At 36.6% G+C, this 24496-nt stretch overlaps 2 protein-coding genes across 2 annotated transcripts in view; one reads left to right on the forward strand and one right to left on the reverse strand.

Annotated features, from left to right (window-relative positions):
- Window positions 1-12437, reverse strand: part of pkn1a (protein kinase N1a) — a 64079-nt gene extending 51642 nt beyond the window's left edge. The window contains exon 1 of the mRNA XM_032563067.1: window positions 11577-12437. Coding sequence (XP_032418958.1) covers window positions 11577-11597 — 21 coding nt within the window. The 5' untranslated portion in view covers window positions 11598-12437. The remainder of the gene's footprint in view (window positions 1-11576) is intronic.
- Window positions 12438-17043: 4606 nt separating this feature from the next.
- Window positions 17044-23814, forward strand: c5h19orf67 (chromosome 5 C19orf67 homolog). The gene is given in 7 exon segments (XM_032563891.1): window positions 17044-17743; window positions 19499-19673; window positions 19754-19898; window positions 21318-21490; window positions 21578-21775; window positions 22321-22473; window positions 23195-23814. Coding segments are annotated over 7 exon segments (1110 nt in total). The 5' UTR covers window positions 17044-17601; the 3' UTR covers window positions 23319-23814.
- The last annotated feature ends 682 nt before the right edge of the window (window positions 23815-24496 follow it).

A 24496-nucleotide genomic window follows, 5' to 3' on the forward strand; every position in this document is an offset into this window, starting at 1 on the left:
TTGACACCACTCAAGAAAAACCACTTGCCCAGATTTTCACACTGCTCCATCTGGCAGGTGATAAATAATTAAACAGCTTATGACTGGCAAGAGAAAAGACTTATCTTAACACATCATGGACTTGAAATAATGCAGAAATGCTAACATTTTTACAGCTCATCCATAATGTATTTTCCAGAAAGGAAAAAAAAAGTTGCTATATGACAGAGGTTCCCAAAGTGCGGGGCCGTGTCATTGCAGGGGGGCGCAGGAAGCAGTATGGATGAATGAAAAAAAAACTAAATCAGTTACACAAAAGTGTTTCACTGTAAAGATAGTTTGTAGTGAGTTTTGTTGCAACCTGAAGTGTGAAATAAATTTCAGTGGAGTTTGAAAATAAAATATGTGTATAGGTTTATGTCTGGCTGAACGATGTGTGTGACCAGTTGATTGTTTTTTCTTTTTGGGGGGGATTTTGTTGTCTATAGGGGGGCCCAGAAAATCTTTGGGAACCACTTCTATATGATCACATTTTGAGCTATATTAAATAGTATGATTGTAAAGGGATTGTCTTTATGGAAGGCTGAGAAGAATAATTGATACAGATAAAAACAAATTTTGCTAGATGATAAATTGCGATATTGTTGTTTTGAGACCATTTTCAAGTTTGTTTGACCTATAATAGTGCAAGTTTGACGTTTCAAGGGCAAATAAAGTTTAATTTTGTAAAAAAAAACACTTCACACTAGAACTGGAAGACATTTTAAACATTTTTAAATAACCAAAATAAAACATGCCAACCAAAAACAATAAATAAAAAGGAAACAAAAACCACACACAACCCAAACCATTAATAAATGGGATTACGTAGCATCTATAAACAAAAAATATCAGAATGGAAATTGTCAAGCTCAGTTTAATTCATCATGCGATTAATTGCTTAATTGTTTCAGGCTTAGATGCAGATAAGGGTCTTTGAGTTAATTTTCCCATTTCCACTGAAACAGATGTGTTCAAATCAAATTATCCTTGAGCATTTCCATTAAGATACAAGACGATAAGATGCATTTCCATTGAGTTTACTTACATTCAAAACTATTTATTACTTTAGAACATTATTTTAAGTGTCAAATCCAAATATTTAGGTATTCCTGTGTGATGAGTTGATTTAATTGCATGTAATCAGACTTGCAGCTCCACCCAGCTATCTAACCATCCGTTCGTTTAGGCCTGAGTTTAGTTATCAGCACAACTGGATCTCCAGCCTATTGTAATGTGCTGGATTGTTTGTGAAGGGGACGTTAATAGCTCCCATACCCTATTTATAACCTATAAGCCACCGTGCCCGCTTATGACGCAAACAAAATGGCCTAAGACGAGCACACACCCTTCAAGACAAACTTTTATAAAGGACGCCTGGACTGCTGTCAAAGATCTCAGAATACTTCTTACTCTCTTTTCAAAAAGTATGTTTTAAAATATAAAATAATAGAGCTAAAAAAAACCCATTAAATTACAACTGAATTTATCACTAGTCGCTTTTAGTCAACAAATGTTTAGTCAACGTGAAGCGAAAAAAGTCTGCCTTGTAAATATTCCCACTGGAGAACGGCTCCAGAGGTCCAACCAGCCAAAGTGGTAAACATGGAGAAGAGGTCTGCAGAGGCAGCAGGGACAGAGAGCAGCTGCTGCACAGCCTGGACAGCAGGAGGAGAGAAAGCAAGAGAGGCCACAAGAGAAAGGAGGGGAGGGAAAGATAACAGACGGACAACATGGTGGATCACTTTACGCTCACAACTGTAGATGAACAACTGAGAGTGACTGACAACCCCCTTTTCAAATCACTGTCCGGTAATAAACAACCACTTAGCCTCCATTACGGATCATTTTTATCATTCACATCTTTGCAGGCTGATCTGATAAAATCACAAGAGGTTTGCGCTCTCTGACGATGCAGCTGGGATCGTGGAACCAAAGGGGCGTGGCCTACAACTTTCAGCATTCACCTGAAGCAATGTGCCAAATTTGTTGGGGGGGATTTCCCACACTGTGTTCAGCGTTAACGTACTCATACTTGCTCTCCAAATGCTCTCCGTGCTTTGTCTATCTTAAAAATGCATCCATACCATGTTAGTTTCTGCATCAGATTCCTCTAATCAAAAACCGGGGCCTCGTTCTGTCCCTGGTTGATCACAGCCACCATCTTTTCACATTTTAAAGTAGATAAATATTAAAGGCAACAAATTAATTTGCCAAAACTTAAAGTTGTGGTATTATGTATTTTCCAGGTACTTGGTACCATTTTATAGCACTATTAACTAACTATGTTACCTTCAATTGTGATAAAAATGCTGTATACATAAAACATGCCTTCAGTGGAACATGTCTTTGCATTTGAGGCTTTGAAATTGGGCCTCCGTCCCTTTAAGACAGTCCTACTCTATCTGACACTCTGCCTCCAACACAACAACATTTCTCCTTTATGCAGTTTACGATCTTTCTTGGGCGCGTTGAGCTGAAAAGTAATTCATGTGATGAGCTCAGCAGATGCGCAGTTCCACCAGTTATTTGACTGCCACTAGTCTGATGGGGCTGGGTGGAAATAATCTGCACTTCTTCATTGACAGAGTTATGGAAGCACAGACAAGAAAGAATGAATTAAGAAAAATAATCATATCTCAAATGATAGTTATCACAATATTTACATAAAATAATATAATGCAGTTCTAGGCCTCTCACAATAACACATTTTGCTGGACAATAAATTCATTGGATTTCTGTTTCAAGTTAAAAGAGTAAAAAAGAAAAAAAAATTCACTGCTTAAATGATTTATAAACTTGAAATGTTTATACTCTCGTGTCATGGTTGAGAAAAAAGAAACGTCATGGTTTCTCATACCATCAATTATGTCAACTACTTCTGGAAATAATTAAGAACATTTTAACTAAAATCAATAAACACTCAAACAGCCATCCTTGAGTTAAAAAGAGGCTGTTAGTTGGTACTTTCTGCTTTCTGTTAAACAAATTAGGCCTAGTTAAATCCATTAAGGGTTCTGGTGCTGCTTTGTTAATGAGGTGTTTACCAGCTGACCCCCTGCTGAGGGGGAACAGTCATGACTGAAACACTACAATGTGGGGAGAATAATGGGAACACAAGCTGGCATGGTGGGAGGTGGACACAAAACTCAACGCTTCCTTTAATCCTGCAGTCAGACCACAAATACTTGACATAAAATCCAACTGGGAACATGCCAAATCCCAATCATTTCGGTTTTCAAGACTCTAAAACTGCAAGAACTTCCGTAAAATCTCAATTTTGAGTCCAATTTGATGGCGTGATAAAGCTTAATGCTATTAACTAATTTTCACTCAAAAATGCGTTGAAAGTCAAGCAACTATCCAATCAGAAATCTTTCCATCCATAACGTTAGGTGGGTTTGTGGCTGATATCAGACTTTCTAAAGACACTTAAAGCTGTGGCTCCCCAACAGCTTCACAAAGCATCAACTTAACCGAGTGGCTGTTTAAACTGGACGGCCGAACTGGGCGATGAAGGATGGGATCGATGCATGTTGCCCCGGGCCGCTTGGCACCGGCATAATGAGGATTAGGGCTAAAAGAAAAGCGAGGGAGAGGGACTTACTGTGTTTATATGTACACAGGGTTCCTACACATCCTGGAAATTTGTGTCTATCTGAGAAAATTGACACATGGAATACTGTATTTTCCATATGTACAGCGCTCAAGAGTGCAAGTCGCTACATGAAGAGGAAAAACAATCCTAAAGACGCACTGAAGTACAAGTCGCATTTATTTAGAAATTGTTAAAGTGTTATGGAAAATTTACATCTTACATGTTTTTGTACTTCCAATTGAGTCTTCACTGCTTCTAAAAAACAGTCCAAAACACTTACAAAACAAACCCCACTGACCGATTGTTTTGGCGTTAAGTTCATGTTTTTTGGGTGAAAATGAGACGTTTGAAAAACCTCTGGAATGTTATATAACAAGTCAGCAGGCACAACCCCTCACTTAGCTAGGTTATTACCTCGTAACCTGTTACCAGCCTGTCACCTAGAAGCCCAAGCTAATCTCCAGCACATTTGGTCAGCTGGTTTTACTGCTCTGTGTGCTTACAATGGCTGCTGGAAAAGACTAATGTTTCGTTGATGACATACCATTCACGAACCAGTTACTACATTCTTCTTGGTTCCGCAGGAGGCACTACTTCTGCTTTTCAAAGACGTACGCTTGTATAATTGCAAATTTGACAGCACAAAGAAGTGGTACTGTAGGAAAATCTGACAAGGTAGCACAGGTCATGTGTACCCAGCTGTGGAATTGTTTCTTCAGCTCTGACCTTCTAGCTTTCAGTCCGTAGATAGTAATGTTTAATCTTTGGTTCATGTCCATCAGCATAAATTAATATTTAACGCATTAGTAAAAAAATGTGTCATGAACAGAAAAAAAAACATAAGTGAGTCGCTCTTGACTACAAGACGCAAGACCAGCCTATAACAAAAAGACCAAACCTATAACAAAAAGGGCGAATTATAGTCTGAAAAATATGGTAATATTTGTACTTCCAGACTTTATTCCACGCTGCCTTTTCTTTAACACTGTGTCCATGCTTCTTTCCTTCTGTCCTACTCTCCTCCCAATCCTTGTGTTCTTTCTCCCTTATTTTCATTCTTTTTTCCTCGTCTTTTCTTGCCATATTTTTGACTTTTCCTTCCTTATCTTTCCTCATCTCCTGCTTTCCTTTCCTAATGGTTTTCCTCCTGGCATAATTCCTTTTCCTTTTTTCCATCTCTGTCCTTGTGTACTTCCATTCTCTGTTCTTTGAGTCACTGCTTTCATCCATTCTTCTCTGTCCTACCTTCCTTCCTTCTTTCTTTCTTTCCTCCCTTGTGCTCTGTATAGATGAATCTGGAAAAGTTTGGACTTTTTATGAGTAACGCATTTACAGTAAAACTTCCATCAGCAAAAAGCTACCATGTCCAGCTATAAAGACAAAACTTCAGCATGTAAAACCCAAATCCCCTTCTGGGATTAAAAAACCCAAACAGATGACATTTTTGGAAAATGTCTGCTTGGGTGACGCACCCTGACCCATTTGCTCTCCTCCATCCTCCTCGTCTGCTGGTTTCCAATGGTGATACAGGAGGATGTTGTATCACGTTATATTTTTGGGTTCTGTATATGTCTGGGGCAAAGGAAGCAGAGGGGGGTGCATCTGAAACTGGAATGCTAGGGTATGTGGCTATGAGGTCATGGGAATTTTCAAGTAAGGGAAAGATGTGAATTGCAAAATAAAAACAGCAAAAAGCTTATGGAGACTGACCAATGACAACAAAAACATAAAATCAACACAAGATCTTCACCAGTATCTAGACAGTCTAATGGGATTTACAACCGTGACAACGCTGGGAGCTGGGTTGGCTTTTGAGGGTGTGGTCACCAACATGACACAGACAGGAAGAGGAAAATGAACTCACAGTGAACTAAATGTGATCTGGGCTTTTGCTATCAGACAATACAAACTATTGTGCTCCTGCGCCTGTAGGGCCTCATCGTCGGCATAGCGGCCTCCGTCACCCCCACCATCGCCCCCCGAATCAATACGTCTCTCATCTGAGCTGTAATCATCTGACAACAGTGTTGCTTTTCAAGAAGTTAACCAGGCAAAATGTGTGAGGTATCGACGGATAAATATCTCCTCAAACATCCAAGTGTCTGACAAACAAAGCTGCCCTATTAGTTTGTGCAGGAATGCTTGGATTAAAGGTGTCATCCATCTTCAGAATCATGCATCAACATTGATTTATAAGTTGATGCTAATGCTTCATTATATAACAGTGTGAATCTCCAGTTCACACTGGTAAAATATGCTCCATTACTCTTTTCTTACAAACATATTGTCAGCTAGCCGGTTGAAGCTACTCCACAATAGGTTAAGCAGTTGACCAAAAAACAGAGGGAAACTTTAGAAATAAAATAAAATCTGCACTTAGATTCACAAGAGATTAAAGAAAGTTTTATTGAGATCCAAAGTTGGGTCATGTTTGTTTTTCTTCAATTTTGCCGTCCTTGACATCGCCACAAAAAATATGCCTGACTATATTAGGAAAAATAACATTGTGATATTATTGTGTAATTCTGAAATGGCAATAACCACTATTTTTTCCCAAACAATGTGAATACAAATTTTCATAAGAGGCTTAAGAATTTTTTTTATCCCATTAATCAAATCGATTTTTTTTTTTAAATAAAAGACATACAGGCAGGAGTGAGTTTTTTTTATCTTTAATGTAAAATGCATATAATATTTGTACAGTTCTGGCTTAATTACTGCTCCGAGTATGTTATTCTTTCAGCAAATCGCCTTTTGAGTCTGTATACTCCAGTTAATAATTATTAAATTAGTTAATGATTATTTAAGCAAACGATAAATCACGATTAATCATTAATCACGATTAATCGTTTCGCCCCTTGTTGAAACGACGTCCAACGATTTGAATACATCAAAAGAAATGTCGAGTTTGTCACAAAAATCAATAAAAATGCAGAATAAAAGCCTTTTTTTTTAGCTTTGTTCTTTAAAATTTTCTTGAATGTTAATATTAATGTCTCATCTTGTTCTTGTGAAGTCAATGTTGCGTTTCATCTTGAAAGTTTCAGGTATCGTTACACACCTGATAATGATGCACATTTATTCTGTATGTTTTATAAGCCAAAATGATTATGTGTTTATTAAACTGAGAAGACCAAGTTGACAGTGAGGAATGTATTTGCTGTCTGGTCTCCCTCGCAGGTTTTTTGATCTATTACTTTGGATCGTCTGCCAACACGGCCTTGAGGCAGCAGTGAGAAACCCCACTTTGTGTGCATAACTGTGTCTTTACGTCATGGTGAGGCTTATGGGAAATATTCCTATGGACTCCCAGGAGTATCCGACTCTGTATGTGTATAACGCTCGTTATATTAGTATGTCTGAGAAGGCAAAAATGTGATACGTTTCACGAAATCTCTCAACTCTTGAAAGCAACAACTTTCACTGAGGCGCTCTCATACTTCATGATTTAAAAAAAAAAACATAAAAAAGGGAAATCTGTCCTCTCCATTCCATTCCTGTCTGCCCTTTGACCTTTCTGAGGATGTGTGACGCAGTCAGGCTCTATTGGGGGCTATTTAATGTTGAAGGGGGCAAATAAATGGTCTTTCTCTGCCTGATTCATGTTTAAACGCTCCAAGAAGCTACCCACTAGTTACAGAGCTGTGAAAAAGTATTTGCTCCCCTTACAGATTTATTCTTAAATAATTTAACAAAATCAATGGAGGAGATTCAAAATCACATTTACTACTACTGATTTTATTTATGAACCTTTTCAAATCAGACTGATCATATGTGAAATTGTAGTAACTTGGTAATTTTAAGGCGTTCTGGTAAAATTCCATCTTTATTCTGCTAATATAATGACTATATTCTCATAACTAAGAACTCCATTGTACAACTCACAGAAGGAACGATTAAATTAAAGGTCAGTTTTTGAAAATGTTTTCCTTCATTTGTAATTTCTTTTAGAAAAAAAAACAAGAAAATAAAATCTGGTATGAAAAAAATATTAGATTAAATTTTTATGCCATAATCGCACAGCCCTAGCTAATATAATTACACAAACCCTTGAGGCTTTCACAAGGTAGAAAACTGTCAAACACAACCACACAGGCAAGCCCAAAATTATCTCAGTCACAGCGCTGCTGCCCAGTCTGATCAGAACCGGTCCAACGAGAAAATGTCACTTCCTCATCAGCCTGGTGTTGGCACTCAAATGCAAAATAACACCAGCACCCTGGAGCCTTCAGAACCCCAGTTTATATTATGACAACAAACCTTTAAACATATTGCAATAATATTATAGGAGCCAAAGAGGTAGAGGTGATTATTTATTGTATCGTTTATCATTTATTGTGATACATTCCTTATCATGGTAAGAATTTTGTTATTATGATAAATTCCAATTAAAAACAGTCCCTATTGTCAGGATTGTTAGTTCCACTGTTTATCCAATGAATGCATGGATAAATCTCAGTAAATTTGAAAATACGATTTAATTCATGTATGATTTGCAGTTCAATGATACAAGTCATACTTAGGTTTGTTAATAGTGTCCTAAGTTAATGTCTTACAAATATGAATGTTTTTAAATAACAGTATTTGTGTTTGTGAAGCCATTATTGCTGTGACACATAGGCCTGTCACAATAAGCAATAAATCATTAAATCGCATGATAAATTAAAATGAGCCCAATAATTTTCAATTGGAAAACAATCGTTAGAGAAGCTCCCCTTATATATATATATATATATATATAAAGCTGGAATTTGATAAACACTGCAAACATTTGATACCCAGCATGAAATAGTTAGTTTGGACTTTTATTATTTTATTTTTTTAGCAACAGTCCAGACTGCTGCTTTTGCCTGTTTTCCCTGTCTAAGCTGAATGATTATTTTTTCAAATGCAATTTCGGTAACAGAGACTCAATAATATATTTTACTTAAGTTGTATATTTAAAATATCTTCCACTTCCAGTCTTAAAAACTGTTTAGAAATTAAACGTTTTTTTCTTTTTACTTTGAGTGGGTGTAGGTGAATTAACATAAAACTTGTTCTAGTTCCAGTGATAAATATTCTTTAGATGTCATTTTTTAAATATATTTGAGTGTGTATAATTGCATTAATATACCATTATTATTGTTACATTAGTTGAAATTTGACTCAAAATGACAACATTTATTGTAGTAATATCCGGGACAATTTGTTGTCCACCAAAATTTGCCATTATGTGGCACATAGTCTGTCATATAGTTACCTAAAAAAGAACCATTAAATTGTTCTCATTGTCACTTACATCGTTATCACAGTAGTAACACAAAATATTGTGATAAAACATCAAACCATATCCCCAACCCCTAAAAAGAGATGTCTTGTTACGTGAAGTCATATCTTTATTGCATGGTAAGGCACACATTGAGACTTTGATATAAAGATGTGGCTAAAGGAGAAGGTAAGTATAGAGTGGCTGTATCAGCTTGGCGAATACTTTCCATCTCAGTTGTTTTCCATATGAGGAGCTCTGACAACAGGCACAACTCCACAGGCATCAAATCCGGAACTGAGCCTTTAAAAGCTTTTCAAAGCAGCTATATAACATACCGCACTAAAGGCAGGCCAATAAACAAGGAGAGCTGTTTTATCACTGACATATGTTTGTGTTTGTAGCTGAAAACTAAATTAAATCTTTCTGAATGAAAGGGTTTTCAACAGAGTGTAGTTAAGACATCAACGACGAGACAGGATCGGCTGTAATGCTGGAAAGATAAGGTATATGTGAACTAACTAAAGTGAGCAAACAACTGTTGTGTTTAGTCAACATTTGGTGACGCAATAACTCTGCACACACACCATGCGCCGATCCACCCAGCACACCAGCAGAGTGACTCCGTGCTGCAGCCGACATCACTTTGTTCCCTCTTCTGCATTTTTCGCACGTTTCCCCTTTCCACAATGGGCTGCTTCTAATAATAGAAAACACAAAGGCCAACTTGCCTCCTGCTTCATTCAGCTAAGCAGCATTGATGTTCGTGAACTACACACAGAAACGCATGACTGCAGAGTAAACCCTTCAACACCTGCATGATGCCTCAGCAAAACATGCCTCTGGATTATGGAGATCCAGATATCTAAATGTTGCTGAGCTGTTTTTGGAGAAGCATGGTTGTCTTTAATTATTGGAAGATGCACTCAAAGTGAACTGTGGCTGAAACTTGAGTGGTTTCACCCCAAATACCAGTATTGTGCCTGCCTTTAACCTCTGCATCAGTACACAGAAAACCTTAAGAGCACAAAGAGAATGGGAAGGCAGCATTACAGCATGAGCAACACAGGACAACACCAAGGTGACTCTGTTCAGCCCACTGCACAATCTGAGTGGGCTAGAGATGGGAGATGTGGCTAAAAAATTAAATATCAATTGTTTTTATAATAGATTTTATTAGATTTTTTGCTCAGTTTCTTTTAGAAAAAGGAAATTATAGAAATCAAACAACCCTTCTCTGAGTTGTACAACAGAGTATCAGGGACAGGTTGCAAGAATGTTTGTTTATCTAGGAGAAGAGTCATGTTATTAGCAGAAAAAGATTCATTTTTACCAGGAACAAAAGTTGTTTTAATGACAAAAAAGCTTAAATAGACACCAGAATTTGAAGTAACCAGTTCAGTTTCTGTTGATCTTTCTTCGAGAGATTCAGTCATTTGCACAATTGTTTTAAAGTTCTGATAATTTGATGCCAAGTATTTCAATTTTTTTACTAAGTATTATCTTCACAAGATGATCAACATCCCTCATTTTAACAATTATTATTTGTGTTGGAGTTCTCATAACTGAATGGTAAAATTCTGACTTTATTCTGGTAATACTATTACTTTATTTTCATAAATTAAAAAAAATATATATATTTGCCCAGCCCTAACAATTCATTGTACAGTTGACCTGAATTCAAAGTCCAAATAAATAGAAGCTGTAAAAATGCTTGTCAAATAGGATGATAGGCACTGGGAGTGCTGACATCACTCTGAACTATGGAAACCAAAGGAGTGCACTGATGGGGGAAAATAAAAATCTAAATTTTCCAAAATTTAAATCTTTAAAAACCAAAAATTCAATTAAATCAATTCAATTAATCACGCAGGTTCTTGAACTGTTGCACAAGTACCACGGACAATTCTCAGGCTGCTTTAGTGGTACTCAAATTCTGGCATTATTTAGTTGCAAAGTAAATACAAACATTAAATATAATTCAATGGAATTAGTTTGTAGTCGCACTAGTATGACTGGCCATGGAAATGCTCTCCTGAATACGAACCATAAAATAGTGTACTGAACCACACCGACCCATGCAGTACTCAGGGTTTCCCACAGAAAACATGCTAAGCCCAGTGGTAGGGGTGGCGTGTTTTTGTGTTAAATTTTTTTTAAGGTTGACAGGAAATTTGAAAATATGCTTTCAACCGTGTCACCAAAGGGACACGGTCTTTGTAGCACTTTTACTGGTGTAAATAATATAAAAACTATAATATATTAATAAACTTTGCCATTTTCTTAGCCTGTTGGGGGTGTAAGTAAAGCCTAAGTAAAGTCAGATGGCTTATAATACTCTGAGGGAGACCCAGAGTACTGGTCAGTAGAATCAAGTTTTATTAGCCAGGCGGCCATATTGGATTTTGAGATCAGGAGTGGGGAGAAAGCTCTAAAACTCCAACTTGAAACATACATTTCTAGGGATATTTCTGGTAAATGTTCAATACTTAGACTCAATTTCCACAGCAAAAACATATACCACTGATACTGCAATGCAACTGGACCCACCGTATTGTTCACCTAAGATAATAAGTCAGAACAAAATCAAAAGGATGTGGTTTCAATCTATTTTTGCCATTTAAACCATGTCAATTGAAGATGAAGCTGATCAATTGATCGTTTCACTGCTGCGAATCAGAAGGACACTTAACCCTGTTGGTGTGAACTTACTTGGACTGAGTCGTTCGCCATGGTTGCTGTCCCTGTAGAGTCTTGTCTAGTCTCCACGCAGATTCACAGAGTTCCCGTGCACGTGTGAGGATTTACAGCCCCCCACGGTGTGACACGGTGTCTACTCTCCGAGACAATGAACGGAGCAGCAGAGGAAGTAGTGGCTGTTCGTCCCGCGAGTTTTTTTATCTGAAACTTTCTGCAGTGTGAGCACACAAAGGCGAACAGTCAGGAGGTAATCCGCATTGTTGGCTCGCCTGGCCGCGCCTGAGCTGCTCCTTCCCGGTGTGTTTGACCAGCGTTTAGCCGCCACCTCACAAAAAAGAAAAACAAAAAACCCAAAAGCAACTGTCAGTGCGGGGTTAAAAATAATTCACGTCACAACGTTAAAATAAAGCTTTTCAGCTCCAGACTCAATGTCCATCCTGTTTTTAACGTGTCTGCCATGCAACAGCTAGCTAGTGCCCCGAGAAAAACCAGCTCTCCTCCGGTGAGGCGCATCCACAATGAAAGAAAAGCCTCCTTCCTCCTCCTGTTCTCCCGGTAACATCCGTGAAACACGCCTCAGTCTCCTGGATGTATCACATACCTCCAAAGAAGAAGAAGAGGGAAAAGGGGGGAAAGAAGCCGCCTGTCAGCCCCTTCACAAGCCGCTCACTCAAGCAAAATGAGGGGAAATAAAAAGCAAGAGTGTCCGTCAAATGTCACACGGGATCCGGTTAAAGTCGGGCAGCACGGAGGGCGATTTTCTTTGTTTTGGAGCAGGAAGACCCGGACTGTGAGGCACAACACTTTCCAACCTTATAGCAGCCTGGCGACTGTGTGTGAGGAGAGGAGGGCTGCAGTACAAACACGGAGCTAACGCACTCGCGCGCGCTCCCGACGGTAGACTGAACCGTAGACTGATTGGTCCAAAGAGGGGTGGCGGGAACGCGCCCGGGTGTGTCAGGTGACCCGGAGGAGCGACCGTTGCCAACGGCAACCTTTATGCTAGCAACTGTTGAGCGTGACAGGACACTCAAAATATACAGCCATGAAATATGTACGGAAGAAGATTGCAGCCTTTTTTCCTCGGAATTCTGATTCTCTTTTATTTTTTAATTTTTTTAACCAAAGTCATAATTCCTTATTCTCTTGGATTTTTTTTTTTGTTTTAATTTTGAGAAATATTTTTTTCTCTCAGAAGTCGTATTCTTTCAACAATTTTTTTTTTCTATTTGGAATTCTGACTCTTCCCGACAAAAGTCAGAATTCTGAGATTGAATTCAGAAATTTTTCTCGGAACTGTGACTATGGTCAAACAAGTCTGAGATAAAAGTAAAAATTTTCTTGTTGCCTCCTAATCCTCTTCCATAAATACTCCTTTTTTGTGCAGCATAAAAAATAAGATAAAACCATTTTTCACTTCCAATCAAGCACAAACCCTGTACAGGTTCACTAAAATTAAAACAAGCTAGTTTGAAGTTAAAAAAAAAAAAAAAAAAAAAAAGTTAATAAAAAGGTGCAAGAGGTGACAGAATGGTTTTCAAACCCAATTAACTGTTTTTAATAGGATAAATTAAGTTGAGGCAAAAAAACCTAAACAAAACAACACACAATTAATCACAAAAAATAATGCATATGGTGTAGGGATTAATAAATCATTTGTGTTTGGTGTGGACATTTATAGAAGAGTGGATGTGTTTTTAAAAACAAAACTTTATTTTAAGCTTCTAAGCTGATCTGTCAAGTCAGACAGACCAAAATTCCAGTTTTAACCCAAAATCTCCAGATTCGACCCAAAATCTGGGTTGTAACTAACTTCATCCACCTTGACAAATATTTAATCCCAGAAGATGATGCGGTCACCTCCATGTTTCACTGTTTGGTATTGATTTTGCAATGGTTGAAATTCAACCATTTGTTCAGAAGTGGGAACTGGCAGCTCCGAGGGAAGCCTATCATGTGTCAACATTGTGATACAAAATGATGCAGTGACATTTCAAGGCCTTACTTCTCCTTTACAAAAATGCACGAGTGCCATGCAAACCAGGTTCTACTTTAATTAATTTAATTTTAATTTAGGTTCTCCAAAATGTTTCCTTTTTTATTATTATTATTATGTCAACTGGTTAAAAAATAATAAGAACCACACAATCATGTTTGCTGTAGAAAATCTCTCAAAATTTGTTGGAATAAAATTGAGAACAGACTCAACAACTGAAATAGCAAAACAGGAACTGAGGAAGGATAAATTGCAGTTGCTGAAATTTAAATAAATGTAGGTGATATGAATATACATTAAACGATAGAATTTAGGTCAGTGTTGAAAAGAAATGGACTGAAGCATAAACAAAATATTATAACTAAGATAAAAACCCCTCTATAATCTGTTTGTGTTTCAGTCGCTGATAAAATTTTATTTCCTTTTGCAAACCAAATTAAATGACAAGAAAGCCTGATTGCAACATTTTCAGCATTTCGTATTTTAGGACAGGCATGCTGAATAAAACTGATACTGCTGTTGATTTTACTGATAAGTTTCTTAGAAAATGTTTGAAATATCAATAAAAGGCCAAACCAGCTGCAGCAGGCTTGGCTTATTTAAAGTTTGCTGAAATTGTTTTGACTCACTGTGCAGTTGTTTACAGTCTGAGTAAAGACTGTAAATATTCTAAAATTATAACAATTATTTTCCCTGTTCAGCAGTTTCATATCGACTTGCTTGTGTTTGTGCTAATTTATATGCCTGGTGTTGTTTATCATTATTTTACTTCTCCTTCCAGTCGCATGACTTCCCCAAATAAATTATTTCAAATAAATCTCACATTAAAGAAATAATCAAATTGTAGTGCAAAGGAACAGTGTGGGAAACTGTATTTGTTTTATGAATCTCTGCTGAATATACATTTTTGTCAACGTAAGACTGTCAAATTGAAAAATGACAGCTGAGGTAACAGATTAAATTTACACCACTGAAGCCAGAGTGCAAAAGGCAGATAAAGGAAGTGCTAGCAGTTTGAAATGGATGAAGTGAAGCACATTTGAATAACTGATTTGCAAAATGAAAATTGAGCAGGAGGGAAGCAGGAAGCAGAAACACAGCAACCTGACACTCTGCTGTAAAAACACATCCTGTAATCGTCATAAAAACTGTGTTACCAAATAGAAATCAAATGCATAGAGCTTGGCATGGTTTTACAGACAGCACATTCATTTATTACACTTTTATTTGACATCATTATAAAATGTCAAACACAAAAGAAAAAAGTATTAAAACACATATGAAGAGGGAGTTGTGATGTAAAAGAAAATCTGCCTCAGATTGCTGTTGGCGTAGTTCACAGAGCAGTGTTCATGTTTTATATGAGTAATATGGCTCACTGCTCAGGGCGGCACAGATATGTGAGCGGCACAAGAAATCTAAACGAAATAAGTTATCTGTCAGTTGTGCCCTGAAAAAGTGTTTTTACTGCTTATTCCACAAAGAAGAGCACAATTATGAAGTAGGACAAAAACAATTTAAGGTGTATTACAAAAATCTAAAAGCTGTTATTTTCTAACTAAAAATGAATCATAAAAAGAATAAGGTGAGAACATTTTCAAGATTTGAAAGTGCCAGAAAAATATTGCAGAAATCATAAACACTAAATCAGCTTCAAACTTCTTAAGCTTGGAACTAATATTATAGTAATTGTATTCTATAATCATATTTCAGCTTATCAAAACATTTCAAAATATCAGTGTTCAACAGTTAATCAAAGCCTGCATAAAAGGATTTGGTTGCATGAAAAAAAATATGACAACACAGCATGTGACATTTCTCAATCATTGGCAGGGTAATTTGCATGTAGTTCCTCTGCATTGTGGTTTGAGTGTTATTTTAACCTAAAGAAAGGCTAAACTTTCTTACAGGCGGATCTTCTGCTGTTTCACATTTAGTTGGGTCCTTTTCATTCAAGAACTTGTGTTACATTTTGATAAACAGTTATAGTCAAATTTAATATTTTTGTCACCAGTGGAGCAAGGAAGAATATGTACACAGTAGTAAACTAAAGTATTCCCATCACATTAATCTTTTCACATTTTATCATATTAGTGTACTTAAGTGTATTTTATTTTAATTTTATCCTTTTCACTTAAGGTCACCACGTCATACAGGATGAAAGGTTTCCAGTTTGTTTTTTTCTTGCAGGAAACATGTAGTAGACACAACAAACATGTGGAAAAAGATTGTCTGATCAGATGAGACCAAAACCAAGCCTTTCGGTGTACAAGCAAAACAATTCATGTATGGACAAATCCAGTCAAAATATGACAATCACTCTCTGAAATTGAGCAAAGCACTATGACTTTGCATCAAAAATGTGCTCATATATATATTAAAAAGATGCTAATAAAAAGCACCAGCAACATCACAGCTTAAAACAAATATTTCTTACATATCCACGAACTGCAAGGTGCGTTCAGTGACAATTACAACTGTCATACAAATGGCAGCAAATAAGCAAATAAATCAGTTTTCTGCTAGAAAACTGATTTATTTGTTCAGTATAAATCATTTGGGGCACATATTCTGAAAAGAATATGTGCCCCAAAATGGAGCCCTGAGGTATCCCACAAATTAAAGGAAACACAGAGGAAGAATACGTCAATAAGTGAACATAGGGGTCACTAGGATTTCATTATGCAAAATTTATTAAAAAATATTTATATGCTTGTAAATATTAACTTTTCACAAAACCTTTGTAGTGCTTTAGTGAATGTTTATTATACCACAGAAATATATACCAATGTTTTCACACCTCCCTCCAAAAAATTTTATTTGTGCCACTTCCAAACGTGGTACTAAATTTGATATGAATCTCATTGTTTTCAAAGCATCCACAGTCAGAATGGCCATGTTGCATTTTATTCGACTTTTATGTCATTGATGTGAGACATGCATTCTGCACCAGAAGACGTAAAGAATGGCTACAACAAGCAGTGCTGACACTTTGGACATTTGTTTTTTTTCCTCTGCCTACTTTATCTTGTCATGATCTCATGACTACCCCCATTGCTGAACAACTTTAAAATCGATCCATAGACGGCAGCAGGGGTTCCATTATTATTTCTGTAAACAGTGCACTGTTGTGTGACATCTACATTCTTTATCTGTGTGAGTGGGTCGCTTTAGGGTCATAAACCGTTCACAAAGAAGTCTAATGGCAGTCACATATGATTAGTATGAACACTCACGCACAACCTCTCCCCTCCCCCAATAATGAATAAAAAATTAGGGTGTTGCACTTTTAACTTCCACCACACTGCGATAGGATTAAAATTTTCATCTGGTAGATCAGGAGTCAGCAACCTGCTGCAGTGGAGCCTCAAGTGGCTCTTTGGCTCACTTGATAGATTAAATTATAAAATAATTCCCTGTTTTATTATTATTTCCTTTTGTTTTGTGCTTTTGTACTACGCTTCCATGAAAAAATAAACAAACAAATGAACAAGAAATATCTCTGCCACTCTCCTAGACTCTCCTCGGTAAATTTTGATCTAGAACCGTCATTGAAGAATTGACATTTGTAACTTCCAAGCAATTAGCTCTGCCCGTATTAAAATATATTCTAATGAATATGAAAATTAAACTAAGACAAATAATTGTGGATATCAAATAATTATTCTAAATAAATAATGAAGTGTCGTTACTTATGATTAAAAACTTTGAAGCGCAGTCACCTTTGACCTTCGACCCACGAAAAGGAGGAAAAAGTTAGCAACGAACTTAACGTCATTTGATGATTTTGGAACTAGCAGTCTACTTTGTGAATAGACACTTACTACACGTGTAACAGGGGTATAAAATGTTTCTTAAATATTATTACTAATTAATCCACCTAGTATACATTTGTGGCATTGTTTGTGTTGCGTGCCTTTTGTTTTCTTTTCGTTTTTTGTTGTTAGCAAGCTAGCTAACGAGCTTGCTATCTTTAATTAGCACGAAGTTACAGAGGTTTAATTTTCGACAGAGCTTTTTTGCTAACACCCGACAGACAATATGACAGATAGCGAAGACGAGCTGGTGGTTCTGACGGACATCTCGTCTCCGTCCCTGGATGCGTTCAAAGACCTGCTACGAGAAGACGGGGTCGGAGAAGCGCCGGAGTTCGCGGAGGGACATCAAAACCCTGAGCTCCGAGGTTTGCTCACATCACCTGTAGAACCACATGCTGTTGTTAATGCATCTGTCATTTAAGGTGAAACACATTAAAAACTGTCCAGTTGTTTCTGTGTTAATAATAACTGTTAAAAAATATTGGTAACTGTACAGTTTGCATACTTCAGAAAAAACATAATAAAGCATAACGATCACAAGAGTTAGGTAGAGTAGCCCCCCAAAGTTGTAGTCTGCAGCTAAACTTCAACATATTTTTACTCAAGTAAAAGTAAAAAAGTAAACATCCAAGAAATGACTGAAGTAAGAGTAAAAAAGTATTTGATGAAAAGGCTACTCAAGTACTGAGAAAATGATCAAAACTTAAATCATTTCATATTTAAAAATGACATCAGATGAATCAAAATATACAGTTGGAAATTTTGGTATTTTAAAAGACCAAAATAAAAATAATTTATGTAAATATAACATAATTACAAAATCAGGCAAGAGAAAAAACATTTCAGGTTCTTTTTTTTTTTTTCAGTAGAAAACTTTTACAAAAACTGCAAGTGTGTTTATATCTGGCGATTTTTTTGGTTATAACAAGCTTGTTTTTCATTCAGTGAAATTACTCACAATGGGTAGAGTATCCAGAAATTTTACTCGAGTCGCTATACTTTATAATAAAGTTACTCAGCTAAAGATGAAAGGTGCAGCACAGAACCTTTCACCTATTGTTGCCATGTTCATACCTTTTACCTTATGAACATGAGAACAGTTATAACTACAACAGAAAGCTAAAGGCTTGTGTTGTTATGTTTGAATGAAGGACCCAAGTAAACTTAAATAAAAGTAAAAGTAAACTGACAGTGAAATGACTGCTGGAAGACAGAGAAAAAGGAGCAAGGACCAGGAAACAGAATAACGGAAGGAACCAGTGATATGAACAATGAGAATAGGAAGCTATATGTACTGCAGCCTGAAAGCCTTATAAAATGGAAATAGAAACAGCTGAGGGAGAGTTCCATCATATGAGAATAAATCATTCTAGTTTCATTTTAATGCCACATTACAGTTGAATTAAGTGTTCAGTTTCAGTCTAAATATTTAGAATAGAAATAACCCGTATTGTCCCTCATTGAGGAAATAGGCAAATGGCCGGGCAATTGAAGAGCGTTGATTCACACAAAGATAAAAAAATAAAAGCCTAGTTGTGGGTTTAAATAGCGTTTCACTGGCGATGTTTTCCAGTAACATATAATTACCCAGTAATATTTTTACTTTTCCTGTCTACTTAACATCTTTTAATACAAAAACACGGTGGACTGCCTCGGCGCCTCGACCACCAGGCTTAGCAAGTTTTCTGGGGGAAACCCTGATATCCATAGTTGTTATTGCAATAAAGTTGATAACAAGGAGTGTAAAGACAACGAATCACACATCTGAAAATTTTATCTACTTTTTTAAAATCCAAAATATTAATGCCATAAATAAGAATGTCCGTCCATCCATCCATCCATCCATCCATCCATTTTCTAACACCTTTGTCCCTAGTAGGGTTGGGAAGGGTGCTGGTGCCTATCTCCAGCTAATGTTCCGGGCGAGAGGTGGGGTTAAATAAGAACGTCTTTTTTAGTTTTGTATATTTACTTGGTTCTCTTCTGTTTTGTGACAGCTGGCAAATAAAATGAGGCAGAATCACATCAGAAACTACACTGTGCTCTCTCAAAGATGTTGGAACATTAATAGTTCCCAAAAAGTAAATTAATGGCATAAATAATATTCTGTTTCCATGTAGAGGACGAGCCGTTGGCGCTGTTGGCTGATGTTGCTTTGGCGCCATCTTGCGGCAGGTCTGTGTCCTTCAGCTGCCCAGAGGTCAGTGGGGTGACAGGGAACTTGCATTCATTCCAGCTGCAGCTCCAGTTCTTTTTAAGCAGAGTGGACGAGTTGCAGGATAGCCTCGTTAGTGGGTAAGTGTCGGAGTGATGATGGTGATAGACTGATTTAATTTGTCTAGTTTTCTCACTTCATTGGGTTTTTGTTCTGGCAGGAATAGCCATCTAGACAGAGAGGCTCTTGCTGCTGCAGTTTCCAGCCTGCTGTACTCCTGTCAGCCTTATTTTAACCACCTGGAGTCCACAGGTCGGAGCGCAGTGTCACTGTGCGCCCATAACCCAGCTGAATTTTGTTCAAAGGTAAATGTTTCCTGGAAAATCCAAATTTTACTTTATGTTGCTATTGAGAACAGCATAATAATTTCAGTTTATTAAGCTATTTTTTCTCTATGAACTATGTCCACTTTAGCTTTTTTGTGAATAGGCTACATTCTACTTTATGTTGGTCTTTTCCATTAAAAATTCAAACTTAGAGCTGTTTTCTAGTCTTGTATATGCAGGGCCGGCACAAGACTTTTTGGAACCCTAAGTAGACTTTCATTTGGGCCCCCATATCACCAGATCAGCACCAGATGCTTCATCATTTATTATATATGTACCAACTATAAAAAATAATATAGAAATTGTTTTTTAATGTTTAATGCCATTTAGTTTGTATCATCTAATGTTTTCACAAAAAAAAACCCAACAAACAAAAAAAACATCCCCAATGGTGTGGGGATCCTAAGCTTAGATTTGTTTGACCGGCACCGCCTGTATAAGCAAATATTAATTAAATTTCTCCCAATTGAAGTGTCTAAAATAATTTCTTTAATAAGGAACTTTAATTTAGTCAAATTGATTAATTAAGCTAGATTAAATAAGATGTATTTAATAAAATTAATAATAAATAAATAACAATTGTATTGACTATTTGTCCAAAGACCCCAAATCCAAAAACTTGAGACCTCAGTGTGATCAAAGCAAAAGTGAATTCAACTCAAACAGCCACTGGAAGCACCGTGGCTTTCTGGCTTAAGCAGTTCTAAAAAAGATCAAAGGTCAAAAATGCAGTTCTTTGTCTGTTTATTGCATAGTTGCAGGTAAAAGATGGTGCAAACTTCACAGGAGCCCTATTGTTTGGCTACCTGATTGTCTGACCAGGTGACTGACGACTGACTGACTGGATAGACTGACTGTCAATGTAACTGGTAAAAAACCACGTGACCCCCCACGTGAATAAAGACCCACCCAAGCCCTCCGTATTTATACTGTGAAACACTCATGTCCCAAACTGAAATGAATTAACTAATTAAACAAGTTACTAGCAAAAAAAACTATTATAAATAACTAATATTAAACAAAAGTTCTAATTCTAAATTAACCAGAAAGTAAGTAAATAAAAATAAACTAAATCATCGAAATTCTAAGATTTAACTGAAAATAGAGAAATGGCTCCTACAATAATAAATAAACTGATTAATTAGTATAATTATGTAGTAATTATTATTGGTATTACTATAATTATAATTTTATAAAAAATTATTGGCTTTAATTAATAATTTATTACAATTAATTGATCATTGTAGTTAATAATTGCTAATAATAACATTAATTATTATTATTAGTAGTAGTAATAATTATTATTGCAGTATTAATTATTATTGCAATAATTATTTGTAATGAATTATATGAATTAATTTATTATAATTTAATAAGCAGAAACTTGTCTATGTGCAGCTCTGTGGATTAAAATCAGTCGTTTCAGAGTGAAACATGTCGACTTTGCATCGCCGCTCTGTCTGCTTGCAGCTGTTGAGCTTCTCTCAGCAGCTGTGTGACAGGTTGGAGCAGCTGTTGCTGACCTACGCCAGCCATGATCTCATCAGTTTGGATGAGGCCGAACCCAAGAGGTAGATTTGAAATCTGCTTGATTTTCTATGTCTGTGACCACCTAAGGCCATTTAACTCTTCGTGCTCCTTTGTCTGCCTCCCTCCAGCATATCTCACTTCTGCGTTGGCCAGGTTCAGCTGGGCCAGATGAAGGTGATCACCTTCCGTTACTGCAAGCCGACACCGTATCTGTCCCGCGTCGACACTGGAGTTTACAAACGCATGCGCTGGAATGTGGAGAGACCCCAAGAGGATCATCGGAGAGGAGAGGACAGCGAGGAAGAAGAAGAGATCCAAACTGATTAGTGAGTCTGGAAAGTTTATTTGATGTGTGTTTATTTGTCACTTAAAGGAGACCTTTTATGCAAAATTCACATTTTGCTCGTTTTTATACTCCTACTTCTTCTTAAAAAAAAGTCCATAAAAAAAACACCAAGATGTTTTATGGCAGCTTGTTAATATTTTTGGTGTCTGGAAAATGAGCCGTTTCAAATACCACCTTATTATTAAGTCACATTCCACTGGTCCTCCACCGTTACCTCACCTTATTATTAAGTCACATTCCACTGGTCCTCCACCGTTACCTAACTTGGCAACCCAAGCGGAACTCCCGGCCTAAGGGGCGTGGCCAACAGCAGTTTATTTGGATTTAAAGAGACAAGAGGCTCTAAAACAACTCATTGGGAAAGGAGATCAAAACAGGCAGAATTGACTAGACCAAAATCTCATTATCGAAGAATGATTTTGTGGCGAAAATGTAATGAGCATGTTTTCTTAAGTCCTTAAGCCAATCCTAACCTGTTCAAGAAAGTATAATAGGTGACTTTTACTATGTGTTCAACTCTTTCAGCTACTTCCTGTGTTATGAGGACATCCATAACACACATGCTGACCCAGACTCAGAGAGCGAAGACGCCTCTAACGATAACGTGGTGAGGATGTGGTCCATCGGTCAGTGGGTGCAGGTGAAGCCAGAACGGACCACAGACAATTTATACGACTGGTAAAGCTGAAATCCATCAATATGCAAATTTTATTTCATTCCTACTTTGAGAATTTTTTTTTAAGAAACCACAATTTCAGGGTTCATTGAAATCATGGAAATGCTTGAATTTCAAGGTATGGAAAGTGCTTGATTTCTGTATGAAATCCTTGTAAATACATGACATTTTTGTAAAAAAAAAGTGCAATCTAACGTCTGAAGCTTGAATTTGGAAAATGTTATTTACGGTTGAACCGGGTGCATTTTTTTCTAGATGTCTAAAGTTAAATCACGCTAAGCTTTTATTGATTCAGGTTAGTTAGAATGATCTAAATTATTTCTTTTTGCTAAATGGCAGAAAACTTAGCAGGAACATTTTTAGAAATATTTTGTATATTGTGTTTAAGCATTTGATTTGAGCTTTAAGGTACTTTTGCCTTAACACAATTTATTTGGATTGTTCCAATGTAATAAATATTTATCATTTCTAATGGCCTCAATTACTTATTAATCTGTGATTAAAACAAAAGTTTCTTATATTTTATATGTCAAACAACGTTATTGAAACTGCATAGGGAATTGAAACAGTTTTTTTTTTAATATACTTGGATTGTTTTTATCTCCAATGTGCTTGAAAACTTACCTTGAAAATGCTTGAAAAATACTAGCTTTTTACTGAGGGAAAAGTGTGTGAACCCAGTAAGTTTGTGCTTCGTGATGTCTCGCTGTGGTTTTGTTCCAGGATCTTGTGCGAAGTCCCCGAGGCCAGCTATCGCAGGCTGCTGTTCCTGGGCCGCAACGAGCCGTCCAGCTGCACGGCGACGGACTATCTGCAGCAGCTGCTGCTGACGTGTCACGCTGACTGAGCTCAGGCCTGCAGGAGGAGGACACACACGTTAGTTAATGCATGGCAGCAGCTGTAACTAGGATAAAACCTGGAGTGTCAGGATGTAACTTTGAAGCTATCAGGCTAAACTGATACATATGGTGCTGATCAGAAGTTTCATCTGAATAGTACATAATTTAGGGCTTGGAAATAAAGATTTGGAAGGATTTTCTTTTCCCTGGATTGAAGATACAACTTAAAGGATTTTATAAAGCTAACATTGTGCGGAAATATATCGATATATAAAATATAGATTTATATTGTTTTTGTAGCCATTAAAATTGGCCCTGGCTTCATTTTTGACCTGTTCTCATCATTAGAAATGAGATTATTCATTCAAATTGTTTGGTTTCCTGGAAAGGACTCAGGTTTTAATCATCTCACAGCAAAAGCACAAACTTAAAGTATTTCTAGTGAAAATATCTTAGTACACTTGAAATAAGGCAAAACTAACTTACAAGAAACTTTGAAGCAGGCGATAGGAGCTTGTTTAAGTCAATAATTTGTTAATATTGATGAAAAAGTTCCAGATTATTTCACTTATAACATTTTTATAAGTAAAATAACCTGCTAGTGGAACTAGAACTTTCTTGTATTCAATATTAATGAATTATTGACTTAAAAAAAAAAGCTAATATCTTGCTGAAAAGTTACTTTTGAGTTAGTTTTCTCTTATTTCAAGGGTACTGAGATATTTGCACTAGAGGCTAGACGAACAAATACTTGGTAAGATTTTGTGTTTTTCAGAAATGTTTTACAATGTTGAGGCCTAAAGCATTTATGAAGCTTAATATTAGTTGGATAAAATCCTTACCAAACCAGTTGCAATGTTTTGGGAATCTTTGTTCTGCCGAAACACTCAGTGTCAATCATCTAGCTGCGGATAAGAAGGTAGGTTGAAGAGTTTCTAAGTTGTCCTCTTCATTTCTTCCTCCATGTTGTGCCATCAGTACCCTCAGCATGATGCCGACATTCATTTAGGTTTTGTAATTTTTCTAACCTGAAGTTAAAAAGCAGCACCAATGTTGAGTGAGAGTAAATTTCTTTTTACAAATGTTTTTTTTTTTTACTGCTTTACTGTCATGTTTGCTGCTAAACCTGTTCTTTACTGATTTGTAAAAAAATATATAACTGTTCTCTGTAGATTGTTTATAGCTG

This window comes from Xiphophorus hellerii, chromosome 5 (genome assembly GCF_003331165.1).
Source record: "Xiphophorus hellerii strain 12219 chromosome 5, Xiphophorus_hellerii-4.1, whole genome shotgun sequence".
NCBI classification, from domain to species: domain Eukaryota; kingdom Metazoa; phylum Chordata; class Actinopteri; order Cyprinodontiformes; family Poeciliidae; genus Xiphophorus; species Xiphophorus hellerii.